Consider the following 20,335-nt stretch of genomic DNA (forward strand, 5'->3'; position numbering starts at 1 on the left):
TGCTATATAAACATAAGCTAAACAAACATATAAATAAATAAATAACAGACTTATCTGACACTGCGTTTTTAAAAGTTTCGTAAATGCTTTTCTAACGCGTAGGCCTATTACTTTTCTAATACAAATGGTCGGTTTGTTTGGTTAATGTTGCCTTTATTGAATAGGCTATAAATGAGCTTTTTGTGCCTTATTGGTGATGTCGCACGTTTGCATTCCTGAAACTTACAAAGTATTGTCCACTCCAGTAATTTGCTCTGAATAAAATCTGTGTTCAGTAATTGCACTGTAACCTAATGTAATGCAATTTAATGTAGCCTAATGCAGATGCAAACGTCTTTCGTCTAGGGGCGTGAACCAAGCCCTCGATTGACCCAATGAAATACATTGTAGCCTGTTCCAAGTGAGTAGGTCCCCGCCTCTCTATCGATCCAATCCATGCCCTCACCTAGTCTCAGGTAAAACGGACTACTGATTCTACATCACCTCAAAAAGCGAGAAAATCCAACTAAACCCGTTCTCACAGGATAACCACTGACATCGCCCGCTAATCCAGCCGCTTATTTTTGTTCTTCCATATAAAGTGGACAGATCGGATTTACTGTACCAACTAGAAAGTCCAGTTAAACAGACCGAGATGACACAGGAGCAGAGCAAGTAAGTAGGCTATACTTAGGCTACTGTGCTTATAACCTATAGACTACATTCAGTTGTTGCTTGGAGTTGTAGCTACGATCGTGGTAGGATTTCTGGATCTTGATCCAGATCTTTGTTCTAACGTGTAATAATAGCCTCTTTTTTCTCTCTTAAATGTAAAACAATGGTTTCGGTCGTGCTTTATCCCTTTTGAGTGTTTGAATGTTCAGGACAGATCAGTAGCTTCAACTGTCATATTTCAACTTGCAGGTGTATTTGCACCTGTTAGGCGTGTCAAAGCACAGCTTTGAAATTCTAGTTAGCTTAGCGTTGCAAATACTTTAGTTTCTGGGAAGTTAAAAATGTGACTTTTTAAATCGCTTCCTAAATGATTATTTCTTTATTATTGTTTCAAAATAATATTTATTTATTTATTTGATAGAATTTAATTGCATACAAAAGTTGGCTTCTTTCCCCAATTACGCTTTATACAATGTTGCCTTTTAAACATTTTATGTTTGGGAAATCATGGGAACCCACCTGCAACAACTTGTCTACAAACGGTCGTCATTAACGGAAAAAACAAACAACCGAAACTCTCGTGTTTATAGCCTTTGGTAAGTGTAGCCTTCGCTATTTTCTATCCAATCACAAAGATGTACATTTCGGGTTTACGGACAATTTTTATTTTATTTTATATCCTTCGTGTGTTTCAAAATAGCCTGTTTGTTTTCGGCACTTATTCATAGGCGTTAATCTTTATCCGCATTAGAAAGGAGCTCTTTAATTATTTGTCATTTTCCATTTAAATGAACACAAGGGAACACCGCATTATCCCGAGTCAATTGTGATTTGCCAGTAGCCTACTACCATGTGGCCACGCATGACTGACCGCCTCCGGTTTAATAGCCGATTTGCTTGTCCGCCTTTTTTAGCATATTGCCTCCAGATTACGGATCTATCGGGTTGCAAATCCGAAGCGTTTTTAAAGACCATAGTGAATGGCACAATGATGTATTGAATTGCAAACATCGTCTATGACCACTACCTTGACGACAAGCATTCAGTCTTCCTCTTGGCTAGCAACGAAATGTCAAAACATGTAGTCATTACAAAGTGTTCAAAACACTGCTCAAGCAGCACTGCAAGTGTCAAATACAAGTGAACATACATAATCTGTAGAAACCGAGGAGTTCATTCTTCACAAGTACTTAACAAGTAGGCTATGCTGGTATGGTCTAAATATGCCTGGAAAAGTGTGGGTTTAAATGTGAACTTTAAAATATAATTATATCCAATATAAGAATATTGTGTCAAAAATGGTAATTGTTATTATTCTTTGTGTTGCTTTGTTTAAGAATTAAACGTGGATAAGCTTTTGTTCAAGCCACAATTTTTCCAGTGTGACAAACTTCTGGCCAGTTTCTCTCAACAGATGTTTTCCCCCTCTACACTCAAATGAAAATGACCAAATTTACATGAACTGTCAATGAGAACATTGCAGAAACCCTACTTTTCATTATCTCTAGGTGATCTTAGCCATAATTTTTAGACTAATGAGGTTATTCAACATGTTATATCAATTGTATTACGTATTATTGATGTAGAGTCATAATCAATGAGACTATTCACACTGAACATGTAATTTTCCCACAGAGTCAGCTTGTTTCTGGTAGCAGTGCTTTCCCCCAAATTTTACACTGATTACAGTGAAGATACATCCTTCAGCCATTAGCCAACATCAGTTTAATTATCTTTGGGGAGTAAGTACATTCAGTCTAGATCACGAGAATGACATTTAACCCAATGTATGTATCCAGTTTCATGTGTATTTTACAAAACATTTAGAATTTCTGAAAAGCGGTATTAGTTTGTATTGCTGACAGTCGTCATATGGGTCAGTATGCGTATTGTAAAGAGTTTCTGTTTGAAGTAAACCATGTAGGCTACTAATAACATCCTTCATGAGAAAAATATGATTATGTGGTTTTCAAGTGAATGTAAGCCTAACAGCTTTATTCAAACCTTTACAGTGCCCTCAACAGTAAACCCCTGCTTTTTACAGGCAAATGACACAGTCTGCTGAAAAGCATTCCTAATAGGCATGGCTATGCAAATGGTTCCCAGAAAATAACCAGCCATAGCATATCTTGTTCATTTGCTTATTTATTTGGAGGGCAAAATTTCATGGAAAAAATAATGCATAGTGCCGGTATTATCCCTGTTCAGCCAAAACAAAAACAGCTTAACTCAGGCACAATTTAGACTGTGACTGAGCTTCTTTTAAGCTGACTACCACCGACTTCTGTTCATCCTGATTGAGAACGCAGTCTTTTTGTTGTCCTTTTTTCTGAGCAGTGCTGAATGTTTGTTAGGGTACAAATTTTGCACTCCACATGTCTGTAGGTTTATATCTCTGGTGAAGCACTTCTGTGTTTTTTCCATTGACCTTAATTGTGGCTCGAATGTAAAATGTAAACACTCAGTGAAAGGGCCTCTTCTTTTGAGACAGCTTGGCTTTGTCAAATCTGCGCCACACACCCTGCACAGTTCCATGGCGAAGCGCAGGCTTTCATTTACTGGTCAAAGGTATTTTCTTTGGCATGAGTTTACTTTTAATTATCCATCACAAACAAGCTCCCTTCCCCCAGTGTCATGTGACACAAGCATACCTGCAGTTAGCCATGACTGATTGTCATACTTAACGATGACCTCACCTCCGATTGGCTTGTTCCCGTCTACCCTCCGATTGGCCGATCATGTGACCCACGCATACCTGCAGTTAGCCATGACTGTCATATGTAACAATGGTCACCTTCGATTGGCTTGTTCCCGTCTCCCCTCCGATTGGCCGGTCATGTGACCCGCGCATACCCGCGGTTAGCCATGACTGATTGTCATGCGTAACGATGGTCACCTTCGATTGGCTTGTTCTTGTCTCTCCCCTCTCCGATTGGTCGCACAGCAGAAGGGCGGTGCTGGTGATGCAGAACGACCTGGGCTATGGCCAGCGGCGGGCCTACACCGACGAGGACGAGGCCTGGAGGTCCTTCCTGGAGAACCCCCTGACGGCCGCCACCAAGGCCATGATGAGCGTCAACGGGGACGACGACAGCGCCGCCGCCCTCAGCCTGCTCTACGACTACTACAAGGTACCGGCGCCCCAGGGACGGGTTTCAGAGAGGGGTCCTTGTGCTCCCACCTGATTGGTTGAGTAAGGATGAGGTCAGCATTGTCAACAAGGCATTGATGGTGCGTTTGTGTGCTCGTCGGTAGGTTCCGCGGGAAAAGAGGCCACCTATGACCAAAAATGATTCTCTGGGCGGTGATGCCACTGCAAACAAACGGTAACGCCCCTTTCTGATGTCGCAGCAGATGATAGGACATTCCCTTCTTCTGTGTGGATAAAATGTGTGTAATATTAAGCATTAAAATCAACCTACAGAAAGATAACTGAAAGCAAATATACTTTAACTGTTTTTAGAGTATCTAAAATTGATATTTGAATTATATAATCTATGATTAGGACATATGTCCTGCTGTCATTTCATTGTACATTTGTTTTGTAAAGGAGATTTAATTTTAAGTATATGAATCAACTTGAGTAAAAACCAACTTTCAGAGATGATGTAAAATATATATTTCTGCCATCTGTTTCATATGAAACCAGGAAAAGTAAAGTGACCTTTCTCTATGTGTATATGTTTGTGTGTGTTTGCGTGTGTATATAGGAACCACATGGTTCCATTTCAGGAGGTCGCCATGGCGATGACAGACAGCAGGCTGCAGGTCCTCAGGACCGTCCCCTTCAGCATGGTCGTCCCCGGAGACCAGCAGTGCCGGGACAAGCGGGACCCGTTCCCGCTGCCGGACACCACCGTCACCGTCTCCGTCGCCGCCGCCGCCGCCACCACGCCCGCCTACCCGACCAAGACGGAGGCGGCCCCGCACGGCTTCCCCGGGGCCCACTGCTCCCGGGCCGACGTCCACGGCCTGTCCGTCGACGGGCAGCTCAAGCACAGGCACTTCAGCCCCGGCGCGCAGTCCCACGCCCCGGACTCCACCTTCCCCGAGCCCTTCAAAGACGGCTCCCAGGAGGTGAAGCACTGCACCTCCGCACAGCGATTATCTCACCCCAGGCCTGACAGCCAGAGGACCCACAATGGCAGCTAGTATATTATTATGCCATTGTACACTGAATACAATGAAGCACTGTACTGCTTTCTGTAGGCGAGATTACTTAACAAAAACCAATACGTGAGCTTTGTCTGTGTAAGGGTGGGGTGGGACCTGGGAAGGCGCTTTGTCCTCTAGGAGTACAGTAATGCTCCCTGAGTGTACGGTCTTGCTCTCTCAGAGTACGGTCTTTCTCCCTGAGTGTACGGTCTTGCATACTGGAGATAGGGTCTTGTGCTGTAAGAGCATGGTATTACCCTCTAAGTGTACCGTCTTGTCCTCACCTTTTGTAAAGATGCACCTCTTGCTTTCATTTGTTTCGCAGGTGCTCCCTTTCCCAGGTGATCTCCAGTTACACGTGGGATCTGCCGTCAGTGCAAATGGCAACTCGCCGTTCCACGCGGTCTCATGGTAATGACAGCCTGCCAGTAGGCCCCCTCAAAACAGTCCAATGGTTTTTACGGTCAGCCCGCTGGCCACCTAAGCCAAATTTCACTCAGTCTGTTCATATCACTGTTGCCGTCTTGTCTTTTTTTTTTGGGCTCTGAAACCCTACACATTCAGGGTGTTTCACCTCAGAAGGAGCAGGACCTTTTCGCATTAAGTCTGTGTTCTAACTGATATGTTGACATGAATGTACTTTTAACTCCAGTTTGAGTTGAATCCCAAAATTTCTCCCAGCTTGCAACATCTCAATGAATGTAGCAGGATTGTCTCAAAAAAAATGTGAAACGTCTTTCTGTTGTCGTCAGTCATAATTTTGAATACACGCTGGAGGCTCTCAAGTCACTGCGGCATAAGTCTGCGGGGGACCCACTGACATACCTCAATAAGGGCCAGTTCTACCCCATCAATCTCAAGGAACTCAGCAATGGAAAAACTCTCCCCAACTCCATAAGCAAGGCACGGGTAAGGAGCAGGACCTTCTCTCTGTAATACCAGTGGATATGAATGTACTGTATATGGAGGATTGGCTCTTTTTAAAACTGCACAAATTCCTGTTAAAAATGTAGTTCCGTTTTTAAAAAAAGATATCTGTGCTGAGTTTAGTGGGTTAAACTTCATAATTTTCAGGTTTGTTGTGCTTCTCTACTTGCATTGGTTAATGGTGACCATCAGCACTTATGTGAGGCTTTATCTAGAGTTTGGCTGTTGAACTCACAGCATGTCTGTTAGAGTGTGTGGATGTGGTTAAGACTCTAGTGTTGAGTCATGAGGAAACTGTCTCTGTTTCACAGTTATTTTTCAGGGTTCTAGTGGGAAACCTCTTTGTTCATGGTTATGTTTTAAAGTCTGGTGATGGGAACGCTTAACCCTATGTGCAGTTATTTTTATAATGGCAAAGCTGTTCCTTGTTGGTGGTTGTGTTTCTGAGTGGGGTGATGAAAGACTGACCCTAGTTTGTGGTTGTGTTTCAAAGCGTGGTGATAGAAAGGCTGACCCTAGTTTGTGGTTGTGTTTTAGAGTGTGGTGATGAAAGGCTGACTGTAGTTCATGATTGTGTTTCAGAGTGTGGTGATGAAAGGCTGACTGTAGTTCATGGTTGTGTTTTAGAGTGTAGTGATGAAAGGCTGACTGTAGTTCATGGTTGTGTTTTAGAGTGTGGTGATGAAAGGCTGACTGTAGTTCATGGTTGTGTTTTAGAATGTGGTGATGAAAGGCTGACTGTAGTTCATGGTTGTGTTTCAGAGTGTGGTGATGAAAGGCTGACTGTAGTTCATGGTTGTGTTTTAGAGTGTAGTGATGAAAGGCTGACTGTAGTTCATGGTTGTGTTTTAGAGTGTGGTGATGAAAGGCTAACTGTAGTTCATGGTTGTTTTGCAGAGCGTGGTGATGCTGGTGTTTGGTGAGGAGAAGAGCAGAGACGAGCAGCTCAAACACTGGAAGTACTGGCATTCCAGGCAGCACACGGCCAAGCAGCGCTGTATCGACATCGGTGAGCATGAACACCCACCGCACACACACATACACTCACCCACCACACACACACACAGACACACCCACCACACACATGCACACACGCACACACACCACACACGGACACACACTCACACACCCACCCACCACACACGCACACAGACACACCCACCACACACACGCACACACACACACACACACACACACAGACACACACACACATGCACACACACAGACACACACACCCACCACACACACGCACACACACACACACCCACCCACCACACACGCGCACACACACACCTACCACACACACGCACACACACCCACCACACACTCACACACACACACACATGCACACACACACAGACACACATACACACGCACGCACAAGCACACAGACACAGACACATACACACACGTACGCACACACAAGCACACACACACAGACACACACACACACACACACGCATGCACACGTGCACATAGACACTCGCATACACACATACATACACAAACAGTGTGCACTCACTCTCACATGCATATATGCAAACATACAGTGTTCATGCCCACTCATCAACACACACATAGAAACACAGTGTCCATGTACACTCGCGCAAGCACACGCACATTCACAGTACATAACTGAACTAGGTCTGATGAAATCACACACACTGCTTCTTACTGCTAGCCGCCACCTACTCAGTCATCCCTCTGGAGAGACAGGAACAGCCCAGGCTGTAATGTGTGTCTCTTTCACAGCTGACTACAAAGGTAGCTTTGACACCATCACCAACATGGAGGAGATCGCCTACAACGCAATATCCTTCACTTGGGACACCAACGAGGAGCCGCGGGTAAGAGGAACCTGTGTGATCTTTCACAGGCCGGACTGCACTAGTGGGACTGATGCAGAGTCTCATTCTAACTGTGGCTCTGGTGGTGGATATAATACTTGTATTCCTGCAAGAGTCATATGGGGGTATATTCTTGATATTCCATCAAGTGATAGTGAGTCCCGAGATCCAGGTGTAGTTTACTAGGTTGAGTTTTGTCTCTGTGTTTGCTGTGATGTGGTGATGTATACAAACAAGCTTTTCCACCCCATGATTGGTTTCTGGATCCTGTTTTCGGATTCACCAGCTTGGCGTGGTTGTGATTGTCTTCGCTGAATGGCGCGTCTGTATTTGGCATTCCCACTTCCTTCACAAAAGCAAAAAAGCAATGAAAAAAGAGGAAGAAAACAGATGTTGCTGTGTTTACAGTAATTGTCTTTAGTATGGCTGAGCATCCAGTTTATCCAGATGAAGGTGGATGCGGATTATCAGCAAACAGGGGTAGTTACATAGAAGTGCCAAAAGAGGGCGACGTGCGCACAAAAAACAAGTTGGAAGAACGTCATCTCCTTCAGCACTATAAATCCTCTCACCCAGGCCCAATTTAACCCCCACACATGCACACACACATACACACACACACTTACACTAAAGTATTGCCGACCGCATATTTGTCCTTCCCCTCCAAAGCACAGCAAGACCCTGAAATGCAGGGTGTGTAAGGACATGATTCAGCCCTGTTTTCAAAGTGCCATACTGCACTACTCACAAATGATTTAACAGTAAACTTGACACACACGCCCTCTGGATAAACATAATTTGGACAAAATAACAGAATAGGAAGAATAAATCATATAGTCGTAAAGGATTTAGACTATAGCAGGGACATACTGGGCTAGAATAAGCCACTTCACCAAAAGCATTCTCTCTCTTTCTCTCTCTCTTTCTCTCTCTCTGTCTCTCTTTCGATCTCTCTCTCTCCCTCTCTCTCTCTCTGTCTCTCTTTCGATCTCTCTCTCTCTCTCCTCTGTCTCTCTCTCTCTCCCTCTCTCTCTCTCTCTCTCTCTCTCTCTCTCTCTCTCTCTCTCTCTCTCTCAGATCTACGTCTCGGTGAACTGCCTGAGCACGGACTTCTCCTCTCAGAAGGGTGTGAAGGGGCTGCCCCTGAGCCTGCAGATTGACACGTACAGCTACAGCAGCGGCAGCAGCCAGCCCGTCCATCGCGCCTGCTGCCAGATCAAGGTCTTCTGTGACAAGGGCGCCGAGCGCAAGGTCCGCGACGAGGAGAGGAAGCAGACCCGCAGGAAGGGGAAGTGCGTGGGCACGTCCATCAACCTGGGGACCTGTGAGTACAACTGACGCACTGAGCAACATCTACGCCGCGTACACCTGTACCAAACGCCACACACACCAGCGCTGCATACACCCACACCAGCGCACTAAATAACACCTACACTAACACTGTGTTCACCTGTACCAAATAACACCCACACCAGCGCTGCACACACCTACACCTATACCATATAACACCCAAACCACCACTACATACACCTACACTAACACACCGCATGCGCCTATGCTAACATATCAGACACACCTGCACCTACACCACAGACCTGAAATAACACATCTCAGAGTGCTGCTCCAACTCACTGAATCATATCCCTGCACATAGTACTCTCTAGCTTTGCTACTGAGTTATTACACGCGGCAACACAGAGAGTCTCTGTTTTTCTGCCTGTAGTTCCAGATGGGAGGGGGCAGATGCTGCACAAGACCGTTGATGTCACGACCTTCAAAGAAATGAGCGACTTTGACTCTCAGCCTGTCCTTTTTGTTCCGGACTACATCTCTGGCATCCACCATCATGTGAGCGTTTCCCATGATAATCTAAACATTTAAGGATGAGATAGTGGTTCTTTTTGTCATCATAGGGGAAGGGGTACAGACCCAGCATCCCATAACGCAATGCTAATCTGCCTGATTTCAATGGTAATACATTGACACTTGGCATCATGGGATTGTTGGCAGCGAGCTTGCTCCCTGTCCACATACTCACCATAATCCATAATCAGCACTGGCAGAATAGCATTAATCTTCATCTTGCTGTTAAACAGTGTGAGCAGTTTGTTGAAGCATTTCTTAAACGCAAGTGTCTTTCAAAGTACAAACAAGTCACACACACACACTGGACTTCAGCATAATCAGCTATTGAATGATTAATAGTCTGTATTACATGTATGTGTCTCTCAGGGTAACTGCATGAGCACTGTAGTGCGTTCACATGCGATCAGGTATTACCATTTTGAATACCCACCAACAAAACAAAACTCTTTCAGAACACAGAAAATAGGGAGTGCCGCGCGTTAGCGTTATTGCTCAATACCACCGCTGTGCACCGCTTCGCAGACGCTGCCTCGGCCAGTGTATATTACACCGGAGTCAAGTAAGGAGAGAGCGCCATATGTTCGTGGAAACACCGGGTTCAGTGCATAAGAATTGCATTACCGGCGCGCGTTCAGTGTCCTCGCGTCAACTCACGCGCTGGCAACGTAATGGCTGCCGCTGCTGTGGCTGCTGCTGCTTATGCGGAGTGGAACCTTAACCCCGTGTAGGTCTGCTCAGCCCAGCGATGGCCCTTTCCTGTGGGTGTTCAGCCAAAGGGATAAAAGACCATCTGATATTTTGACAATGCTGCATTGCTGCGTGCCCCAGAGCCCAAATAAAAGAAGAACATCTACATTGTCTGGAAGCCCAAAGACAGAGAAAAGAAAAAATTCAAAAAGAAACCATTTACCCTTTGTTAATGGTGCATCTGTGTGAGGTCACATACAGGGGAAAATTGGAATTATTGTAGTATCGCTGAATGTACAACCCTGATAGAGAAATAATAAGATAATCCATGTTTTATATCACCATTTAAATTTATATCACAAGAAGCTCCATAGAATATATATCTGGCGAGCAGTTTTGAGTTACAGGTACAAATAAGCATTCAGAGAACACTAAAGTAACAAAACGTTTATGACCACCCAAAATAGAAGTAAAATAAAAGGGGGAGTTCACTGTTCGGACAGTGAGTATGACGCTACTGTATAGTATAACAGAGTCAGCTTAACACAATAGAGTCGACATAATACACTAAACAGACCAATAAACTGGTATGTGTTTATTCATTCCTTGTTGTACTCTTGTTTATTATTTTGGATAAAATGTGTTTTCCTGTTATACAATAAGCATGTCAATTGTTAACCCTCAATCAGATATCTTGCATGGAGGGAGGGGTGTAATTGTTTTGATAGCCTTTCATCTTGCTGTTAATTTTGGCTGCGCGGTTTATAAGAGCTCCTTTTACATATGATAAACGTTGTAAAGTTCTTATTGTCTTTTATGCTTTCTTCCCTACTGCAGCCATACTTGGCACAGGACGGCGATGATGGGTGAGAATAACTTCCTTGTTATTTTTAAATATCTTACCTAGGGGCTGCTGGGTGGCTCATTCGGTTAAAGCGCCACCCTGTGGTGCTGGTCCGTGGTTTTGGACCGAATCCAGTGGCAACTGTGGCTGGTAGCTCCGTAGGGAAACGCACAATTGGGAGGGTTCAGTCAGTTAGGGTCATTTCGTAGCCACTTGTCAGTCAATACCTGTGGACTGCGCGGTTAAAGCCACGTATGAAAGCTCTTCTTCCAGCACCGCTCTATGCGAGCTTAGCCGTAGTCCCTGGTGTAAAAAGAAGCGGACTGGTGACACCACGTGTTTCAGAGGAGAACCACGGTCGTATACGCTCAGGAGTGGGGTTCGCCAATGCGGTCGCAGACAGTTGGGCATTCCAGATTAGCGTGCAAATTGGATATATTCAGCCCCACGTTTGGTGCCAATTCTTTTTTTAATCTTACCTAAATGAAATGTGACACGTCAGGTCAAAATATTGTTAGTCTGATAGTCCACTACCATGGGAGATGTGTTAGTCTATGATGAATAGAACAGATGTTTCTAAAAAGATCGTATTGCAAGCTTGTAAATGGTTACAGTTTTGGTGGCAGGATGTTTAGTAGATTAATCCGATGACACAAGAAACACTGAAATCATGCGGTGTGGAGAGTTTTTTCATGGTTTCCTTTAGTATTAATGCCTCCACTTTCATTAAGTTAGTAGAGCAAATATAATGGCTTCTTACTTGACTTGACATGTACAACATATTGTACATATGTACAACATATATGTTCAGCATATCCTGTGATGTTCAGTTATGTTAAGTCCCAGCTGAGATTCGAGCAAACAGCCTTTATCTTTCGATTGCATTGCCCAAACCACTGCACCAGCCTTGGTATTACCCTGCTTTCAGTTTCAATGAGGCTTCAGATAGAAGAGTACGATGTCATCGTGTTTGGGAATATTCCTGTATTTGCATTTGAAGCAGTTTGGCCTTTCTTCCTCTGTGACTTTATGAAATGACGTGAACGTACCCCAATCTTCTGCCGCAGCTCGGACATGAAGAGACTGCTCTTCGCTGCTGAAGACGAGTTTGGCTCCCCTCCTAGCAAAGTGCCCCGGGCAGACAAGCCCAGGAAAGGTACATTTCCAGACCCGTGATGTCATATTACTCAGAGAAACTTCCGCTGAATGTTATAGTCTGCATATTATTTTATTCACCTTCATTTTGTTTTTCTCTAAGATTTTGTTTGATTTCATGAATTCATTTGGTTTGGTAAATTGTGAGCTACAGTTTTTTTTTCTTTCGTGTGAAATATTCCTCTATTGTGTAGTATCATTTAGTGAATTTCTGTTTTATGTACATGCTTTGGCAATACAAATGTATGGTCCAGCCGATAAAACAGATTGAAACTGAGAATTGAAATTAAAGGAGAAAGAGAGAAAGGGCAGAAAAAGAGAGAAAGATAATTCCATAAGAATTCATTTGAAATGAATGCAGTTAAGACAGATGGAGAGACAGACTGATTGAGGTGCTCTGCTGAGATTGACTGAGGTTGTTGTTGTCCTGGCACATGTAAATACATCCACGTGCTTCCTGGTATTCCAGCCTTGCCCCCTCTGCAGGCTGACACGCGCACACACACACACACACATACACACACTGCATGCAGCTGCACTGCCTCATTAAGTCCATCCACCACCCCAGCCGTATCTTATATCGAATGGCAGCTGTTCAGAATATTTCTCTCTGTACTGCTCACTTCTCTGAATAAGAATTCAGTCTGATTTAAGTTAAGCCACTGTTATCAGTCCTGAATGGGATCAGGATCAGGCAATGGCTGAGAGCATTTCTCTGTAGGAACATGGCCATTTCCCAGCATGCACTCTGGGAATTTTTCTCACTGTCACATGCAAGGGTTGTGGACACGCTTGTTGTTTTGAGATATTTGTGGTTTTGGGCAACTTCACAGACTGCTCTGTATTTGATTAGGCTCGTAGCCAAGGACCCGGATGAAAGTTTGAAACAGAGGGAAGCTCGTAAAATGAGTCCACACACAGGCCGATTTTTGAAACCAGGGTTCACTGACACATTCCGCGTGAGTGCACGTGCTACAGATCTGCAGTGCAGGGTACATTTAGGTTATAGATCGGTGCCATAGATCATCATTTAATTTCATCTGGCCTGACTGATTGTGAGAGATGCTGTCTGGTCTCATCAGTTCATCATTATTAGCAGAGCGAGATGTGTTCCTTATGTGTTTCTGGGGACACGTGATTTAGTACCACTGCTGTTGTCAGCAATTCACAAGCTGGCACAGAACTCATGTCCTCATGGCGTCACATGCCTATACTCCCATAAAGATAATCGCTGGGGAGAAAGAGATTTAATGTAGTGATTAAGAAGATGAACGTGTGCCTTTTTTCAAGAGCCATTATGTAGTAAAACAGGAGTAAATGTTATTGCCAGTGAAGCTTTGTGTGAAAGATGACGGAAAGATGAAATCTCTCCCTACATTAAATCACTACGGCATCCTGTGCACTCACCAGGAACTCTGGTCCCTGGTTTGCTGTAAAACACCTCTGACTGCTGGTCCAGAAGACACATTTTTCATGAAAAAGTATAGTTTTACATATAGTACAACAGATGGGAGAGGTGGTTCTCTCTCAGGAAAGATGCCTAGCGTGTGTTTGTGTGTGTGTATGTATGTGTGTGTGGGTGAGTGTGTGTGTGTGTGTGCATGTGTGTGCATGTGAGTGATGTGTGTCTGTGTGTGTTTGTGGTGTGTGTGTGCACGGGCGCATGTGAGTGATGTGTGTCTGTGTGTGTTTGTGGTGTGTGTGTGCACGTGTGAGTGGTATGTGTGAGTGTGTGTGTGCACGTCTGTCTGTCTGTTTGCGCATGTGCCTGTGAGAGTTTCACGGTCTTTCACTCCCCGCAGTTCTGCTGTACGTGCGGAAGGAGACGGATGAAGTGTTTGATGCGCTGATGTTGAACACCCCCACACTGGCTGGCCTGATTGAGGCGGTGAGCATCCACTGACCCTCCAATCTTTCACCTCCGATCCAAATACCAGTACCTGCCTGCCCCACATGTCTCTGACCCAAACACAAATGGCATACCATCTACATATAGGCATTTAGCTCTTAACCATAGTTACTTATATAATGTCTTTTGTGAGTAACTATGGATAACCCCGATACCTCTGACCCAAACACGAATATCAATCTGTCTCCAAATATTTCTGCCCTAACATCAGTATCCTGGGTTACTGAAAGACAGACATTTGACAGAATAAGAAAAAATGATGGAGTGGGGGTGGTGCCCCAAATTAAGAAGAAAAAAGAACAATAACATTAGATGTGTTGTGTCCATGATAGTTTGTGGTGCCCCCCTCGGTCCGCATGACACCCCCCCCCCCCCAAGCCGCCCTGTGATGGCAGCCAGGGTAAAGACGTGCCTGGGTTGGTGCAATGCCCAGGCACCTCTGTTTAGAATCATTGCGTTCTGTCGCAGGAACCGTTGCATTTTAACAGGCAGCCAGGTTGCTGCATAGTAGAGTCAGCAAAGTAAAGGGCACTGCAGCCCTAGTGTTAGCCCAAGCTGAGCCAGCTGGACGAAAATTTAAGCTTCGCACTGAGAAATAATATTATCACAATAATTAATGGCTGTGCCAGTGCCTGAAAACAAGCTGTACATTATCTTCAAAAAAATGTCCCAGGAGCACCACACATTTGATGATAGATGTTTCAGAAACAAGGGTCGATTATATTTTAAAAGAATCCGTCCATATTTCTAAAGTAAGACAAGAGCCTGGAGTCTGTGTTGTTATCGTTAAGGAGCCAACGGCAACTCACATGATACACATTTTGCCCAGCAGCATCAAAACTCATTAGACATTCCATTCCTGAGGATTACATTAGTGTACTATAACTTGCATACTTTCACCCTGGACTATGTGGAAAAATAGTATAACTTCTGTTTTATATGTTGTCATTTTTTTCCCTAGGTATCTGACAAATACAAGGTGCCACCTGAGAAATTTGGGAAAGTCTACAAGAGGTCCAAAAAAGGGTATGTTTGCCTTCGTCTGTCAGTGGTTCAGTGAAACAGATGTTGTCTGTATCTCTGTGTAAGTGGTCATACATGAAAGGTGTTAATCAGCAACCACTATTTCCTTGGGACCATAACGTTTTTTTTTTTTTTTTGTTTTGTTTGTTTTTGGGGTTGTCTTGGCTGTTTCGGTGGTGGTGGAGAGGGAGTGTGTAGCAGCGGTCTTATACCACGCTTGTCAGTGCACAAGTCTTGTTGTGGCATCAATGTGGTGTAGTCTCCCAAAACTTATACACCACAAAAAAGAGTGAAGGCAGTTGAATGCCTCTTGAACTCAATGAAAATGATGCTTATTATCACGACCAGCAGTTGTCTGCAGAGTTAATATGAATCTCGTTATCAGAATTGAATGACTTTAAATACCCTTTCCTAGGCATTTCCTGAGGCAGGAAACATAAATGTACAGTATATCCAAAATTATGTACCCAGTGTCTGGCCTCCCTATATAAATCAGTCTACCAATCAGTAGGGGGTCTGATGTTAGAGGCCAAGCCAGGAAACAGTCTATTGTAGCGTTAATCAAGTCTCCTTGTTTGGAATAGATAGATCATCCACTCCTAGTTGCTGTTCTACAATTGTGTACCATGGCAATCAGTGGCAATGGGTCATCGTTATAACCTCCATTGTTCTTATTAAATTAAAAGTTTAAACTATCTGGGTGGCAGGTATAGTTGATTTTCCAATGTTCGTAGGGTGGAGAAGCTTTGTGGTTGGGACAAGTGAGAACCATTCACCCGGATGGCAGGGAGTGCAAGAGCAGAGTGATCGAGTTGGCGTGTTGGGTTGAGTCATGTCCTGTAGGTAGGCGGGGTCTGTCCTGTTGGCTGCAGAGTAGGCTGGGCGGAGTACGTGATCAGGTATGATCGAATCCTCCTGAGGTTGTACAGGAGGAATCTGCGTGACTGTGATGTTGCCGTGATGTGCTCCTTGAGGTCCAGCTGTTCATCCAGGACCACTCCCAGGCTATTTGCAGAGTGGGAGGCAGTCACTGTGGTGGCATCGACAGTGATGGAGAGCCCCTGTAGTAGGGAGGTTTTGTGAGGGATGAACAGCAGCTTGGTCTTGTTGAGGTTGAGCTTTAGGTGATACCTGGTCTTCCATGTTGAGATATCAGGCAGGCAGGACAAAGCTCACCTCATTCTGCATCTAGAGATCTCATTGAGCTGCTAATTAGAAGAATCGGATATGTCCATTAGGGTTGAAATGAAAACCTACAGGACGGTAGATCTCCAGGAAACAGAGTTGGTTACCACAGCCGTAGTGTATTTTTGTATTATGTACTGTCCTGACGTATGTATTGTTGTTTATGTCTTCAACATAAGTCCTCAAATTTTCACAGAAGTAGTCAATGAAGTCTATTCTTGTATGGTGAAAGGAAACTTTCTAAACTTTCTCGTCCTCTGTCAGGATTCTCGTTAACATGGATGACAACATCATACAGCACTACTCGAATGAGGACACCTTCCAGATACACATGGAAGAGCAGGACGGAGTTTACAAGCTGACCCTCACAGAGATCTGAACGGAGTCCCGCGGGGGGGCGGCCTGGGGACAGTAGATGCACGTTGGACGAATGGCGGGGAGGAGCTGTCCGATGTGCGTCTCTGGCTTTTTCTGGTGCGCAGTGACGCCACCTACAAGATGGGAGCTAGGCATTCTATGAACTCATTTTTTTTTGTATGTACGCGTGTGCATGTCCTTGTGCGTGAAAGGCCTGTTCCTGCGATATGAAAGCATTATATCTGCAGGTTACTACTGTATGTCTCATGGTGCATATGCTGCAGTTAAGTACACTCAGGTTGATTTTACTTCAAATGTAGCATACTAAATGTACCAACCTATGAACTGTGAGGGAGAAGTTCATTATAACTGTGGATTAGAAGCTTAATGCTTTAGGGTTTGAGCAATGTTTCTGTCAGATTTCTGTCCCTCTCCTCATGTTTCCCCAAACATAGAGGTCCCTAGCACTGAATTCAATGGCCAAAAGTGTAAGTACATTATATTGTTATTTGTGATATAACTAGGAGCACCAGTTTATCTAGAGCATGTGCTCCAAAATGCTTTCATTCATTTCACCTGCATTACCATCTAAATCCCCTTGGGGTCACTGTAGTCCTTGGATTGTACCAGTCACCTGGCTAATTATGCAATTAGAGATCAATTGTGACCCTTTGAATTTGACGGTTGATGTGACAGGAAGGAATATGACACGAATAGAATGTCCATAGAAATATTCTTTGAGTGACTGGATAAAACCGATTGCTGAGGAGGGGCCATTTGATAATTGACTGTTAAGAAAGCTCTGTCGGCCTCTAGGTGAGGGATGACTGAATTACAAGTGAGAAACCTGCCGTAGATAAACTGGTGTAAGGAATGACACGAATGTCCCTGAAATGCTGTTTTGAAATTCACTACCCTGAAGTATTTAGTATGTAGATACCTGCCCTTTGGTTGGCTTATGTTTTTTCTTTGTATTGTCTTTTCATGTACAAGAGAGTGAGTGACAGTAGGCATTAGTGCCTATTTTTTTTAAATAAAGGGATAATTTATGTGATAACTGTGAAACCTGCCTGAGGATGCTCAGATAACAGGTGTTAGAATAGATCAGTGCTTGGCCATTTACAGGGTAAAATGCTATTTGTTCTTTACCTTTATAGCTGTATGTAAATATATGGAAAGATTTTTCATTGTTTAAACACAAGTTAATTTGCAATACTTTCATGATTTCTTATTTTCATTCAGGCTAAGAACATCTAATACTCATACCAAGCCCAGAATCCATTTCTCAGCCTCTCCTTCTGTCTTCAAATGAGATTGCTACTCATTTATCACAAAAGCTTTATGGACCATGTATAGACACACACGTTTGGCTAAATTATGGGCCTAATCATCTATTTGTCTAACTGGATAAAGTTTGAATGCATGCTACAGCACACTGTATACATTATAGCCACACTGTCAGATAATTTAAGTAAGAAGGACTGCACTCAGTCACTACTAATATTTTAATAAATATCAATGTTGTAATAAAAGAGATTGCTTAAATGATCCAGGAATGCCACGTGTATCATACTTCCTTTGAAGGCTCATACTCCGAACAAAAAAAAAAGCTTTTTTGCAGGGAGCAGAAATTTCCACGGGCAAAGAATGTCACATGCTGTCATTAGAGCATGATATAAGGAAAGAAGCTGAGGCTTCTCCGCTGTGAAACTAGTGCCTTACTTTCCAATGTATACCTATCAAGCTCTAAGGTAACTAGCTTACTGTACTGCATAGCAACTAAACTGTATGCTATCATACTGTGCTGTTAGGTATAAGCATATTCACTTTTAGATTATCAGGAAAATTACCTACCCTTCAATATTTATAAGAAGTGGATCATGCACATATTTATAGTATATTAATGAATATAGATATATTAATAGTTTACTCAAAGTTTTGTAAGGATCAGAGGGAAACGAGTTATATTTAAAAATAGAGTCATATATTTACAATTGTGTTAAACATGTTGTTTTTAATGTTTGACCTGTACATGAAAAAGCTGGTGACTGGTTACAAAGATATTTGTGTCAAAGTATTAAATTCCATATTAAAATCAAAATCTTAATTTAACTGGTCAGGGTATGGGATTTCTAACGATATAAATGTTATTAACAAACATGCTTATTGTTATGCTTTCAAAATGTATCTGAAATTGTATGGATTTTCTTAATGAGGGACTTTTTCAAGACCAGGTTTGAGTGCTTTTTTTGTCAAATTTTATACATTTAACAAGTGCCATATGCAAAAGAGAATTGTATCAAATAAAACCTAGATTTGGAATTTGCACCATCTTCTCTTGTGATTATGTACAGACAACAACATGAAATGGCGGCGGGGTATTCACACAGAACGTGTGTCAAACAGCAGGTGGATATCATGACTCCAAACACCCATCAGTCTGGGCATGAATTCTAATCATGCTACCAGGAACCGGCCGTACACTATAAGACACTGCTACACCCTCCCATGGAAACCTGCTGGGGTTGCGTAAGCTCACAGCATACAAGTTTATGCAGTGAACACAATACAATATTCCTAAGAAGTAGATTTCCAAGTAAGTGAATGAACAGGGAGAATTAATCACCAATCTGCTGTACTGATGGGAGATGGGGTAATGTTCCATTTAGGATATATAAATGAATGTGTGCTGCATGTACAATTGAGAGTCAAAACAGGAAGTTTATCTCACCCACCACTAATGTTCACAATGCAACTCTGTGGCTCTTCAGCACAGAATTTAAAGCAGCGAAAGAATGGTGTGTGCTGAAAATGAAGTGACGCCTTTTAAAAGTGACGTTATTTGCTTCTGGGTAGCTCACTCGGTAAAAGCACAGCTTGTGCCGCCTGAGTGAGCACTATGGCCTCGGATCGTATCCGGCCCGTGCCAGTGTCAACTGTGGCTGGCAGCCTTGCAGAGACGGCGCACAATTGGCTTCACGTCACCAAAGGGATATACTGTATGGTAGGGATTTAATTGGTGGGGATAGTAGTGTTTATTGCTCGAGCGCCCCCTGTTGGCTGACCGGGTGCCCGTGGCTTGTTCTCTGCACATATGTATGATTGGGTCTCCTCCGCCCCTGTGCGCAGCTTGTGGCTGCGGTGTGAAAAGAAGCAGTTGGCTGGCACCACATGTTTTGGAGGAGAACCACAAGTCATCTTCACTCTCCTAAGTCGGCAGCAGGGGGCATATATGAGGATGCTTGTACGCAGTTTGCAAGTTGGACACTTGAAATTCAGGTGGGATTGAAGATGTCAAATTTTCAAGGAGAAAACAAAACAGAAACTATCTTGTTTCCTGTATAGCCCTTGTAAATTGCCAGTCCTGCACCTGGATATTTTAGCAGTTTGCCTACGTGCTATCTATCACATGTGTATTATCAGTGATTTAAAAGAAAGTTAGCTGCTTACCACAGAGCGTGTCAAGGACAGATATATGATGAGATGGGGCGCTGCAATGCTGATATGACTGGGCGGAGAACACCCCTAAAGCGGTGAGTGTTCTGTATATACAGCTGAGTCCGGAGAAACAAGAGGGCTGTGTGGCCCAGCAGTGTAGCCAGAAACATTCATATAGTCGGGCCTGCACAGAACTAGGTGGGCCAGAACTACATAGGTGGGCATTTACATCAGGGTGTGTTGGTTCAGCCAAGATAAATGGGTGGGCCAGGATATTATTTAGGTGGC

General features: G+C 43.6%; 1 protein-coding gene across 4 annotated transcripts; it reads left to right on the top strand.

The window, feature by feature from the left end:
• Window positions 1–441: 441 nt before the first annotated feature.
• LOC135257263 (grainyhead-like protein 1 homolog) lies at window positions 442–18,935 on the top strand. Of its 4 annotated transcripts, none has more exons than XM_064339820.1 (15): window positions 442–654; window positions 3,599–3,785; window positions 3,910–3,980; window positions 4,365–4,731; window positions 5,135–5,220; window positions 5,562–5,718; window positions 6,634–6,745; window positions 7,489–7,583; window positions 8,661–8,907; window positions 9,307–9,431; window positions 10,974–11,002; window positions 12,048–12,136; window positions 13,938–14,023; window positions 15,006–15,070; window positions 16,517–18,935. In XM_064339820.1, the coding sequence occupies exons 1-15, from the start codon at window positions 635–637 to the stop codon at window positions 16,629–16,631; spliced, it is 1,851 nt and encodes a 616-aa protein (XP_064195890.1). In that variant the 5' UTR covers window positions 442–634; the 3' UTR covers window positions 16,632–18,935. The 4 variants fall into 4 exon arrangements, with proteins under 4 accessions (XP_064195890.1, XP_064195891.1, XP_064195889.1 ...); XM_064339821.1 differs by having other exon boundaries at window positions 3,602–3,785; XM_064339819.1 differs by lacking the exon at window positions 442–654 and adding an exon at window positions 720–1,250.
• Window positions 18,936–20,335: the final 1,400 nt, after the last annotated feature.

Source organism: Anguilla rostrata, chromosome 6 (genome assembly GCF_018555375.3).
Source record: "Anguilla rostrata isolate EN2019 chromosome 6, ASM1855537v3, whole genome shotgun sequence".
In the NCBI taxonomy this organism is placed as follows: Eukaryota; Metazoa; Chordata; class Actinopteri; order Anguilliformes; family Anguillidae; genus Anguilla; species Anguilla rostrata.

What these genes read in the sequence shown, in the direction of transcription:
- LOC135257263 (XM_064339819.1), top strand. Translation starts at nt 1,162, where the DNA reads ATGGGAACCCACCTGCAACAACTTGTCTACAAACGGTCGTCATTAACG. An exon ending in GCAGCGCTGTATCGACATCG is followed by an intron (nt 6,746 to 7,488) that starts GTGAGCATGAAC and finishes TCTCTTTCACAG; the next exon opens with CTGACTACAAAGGTAGCTTT. An exon ending in ACACCAACGAGGAGCCGCGG is followed by an intron (nt 7,584 to 8,660) that starts GTAAGAGGAACC and finishes TCTCTCTCTCAG; the next exon opens with ATCTACGTCTCGGTGAACTG.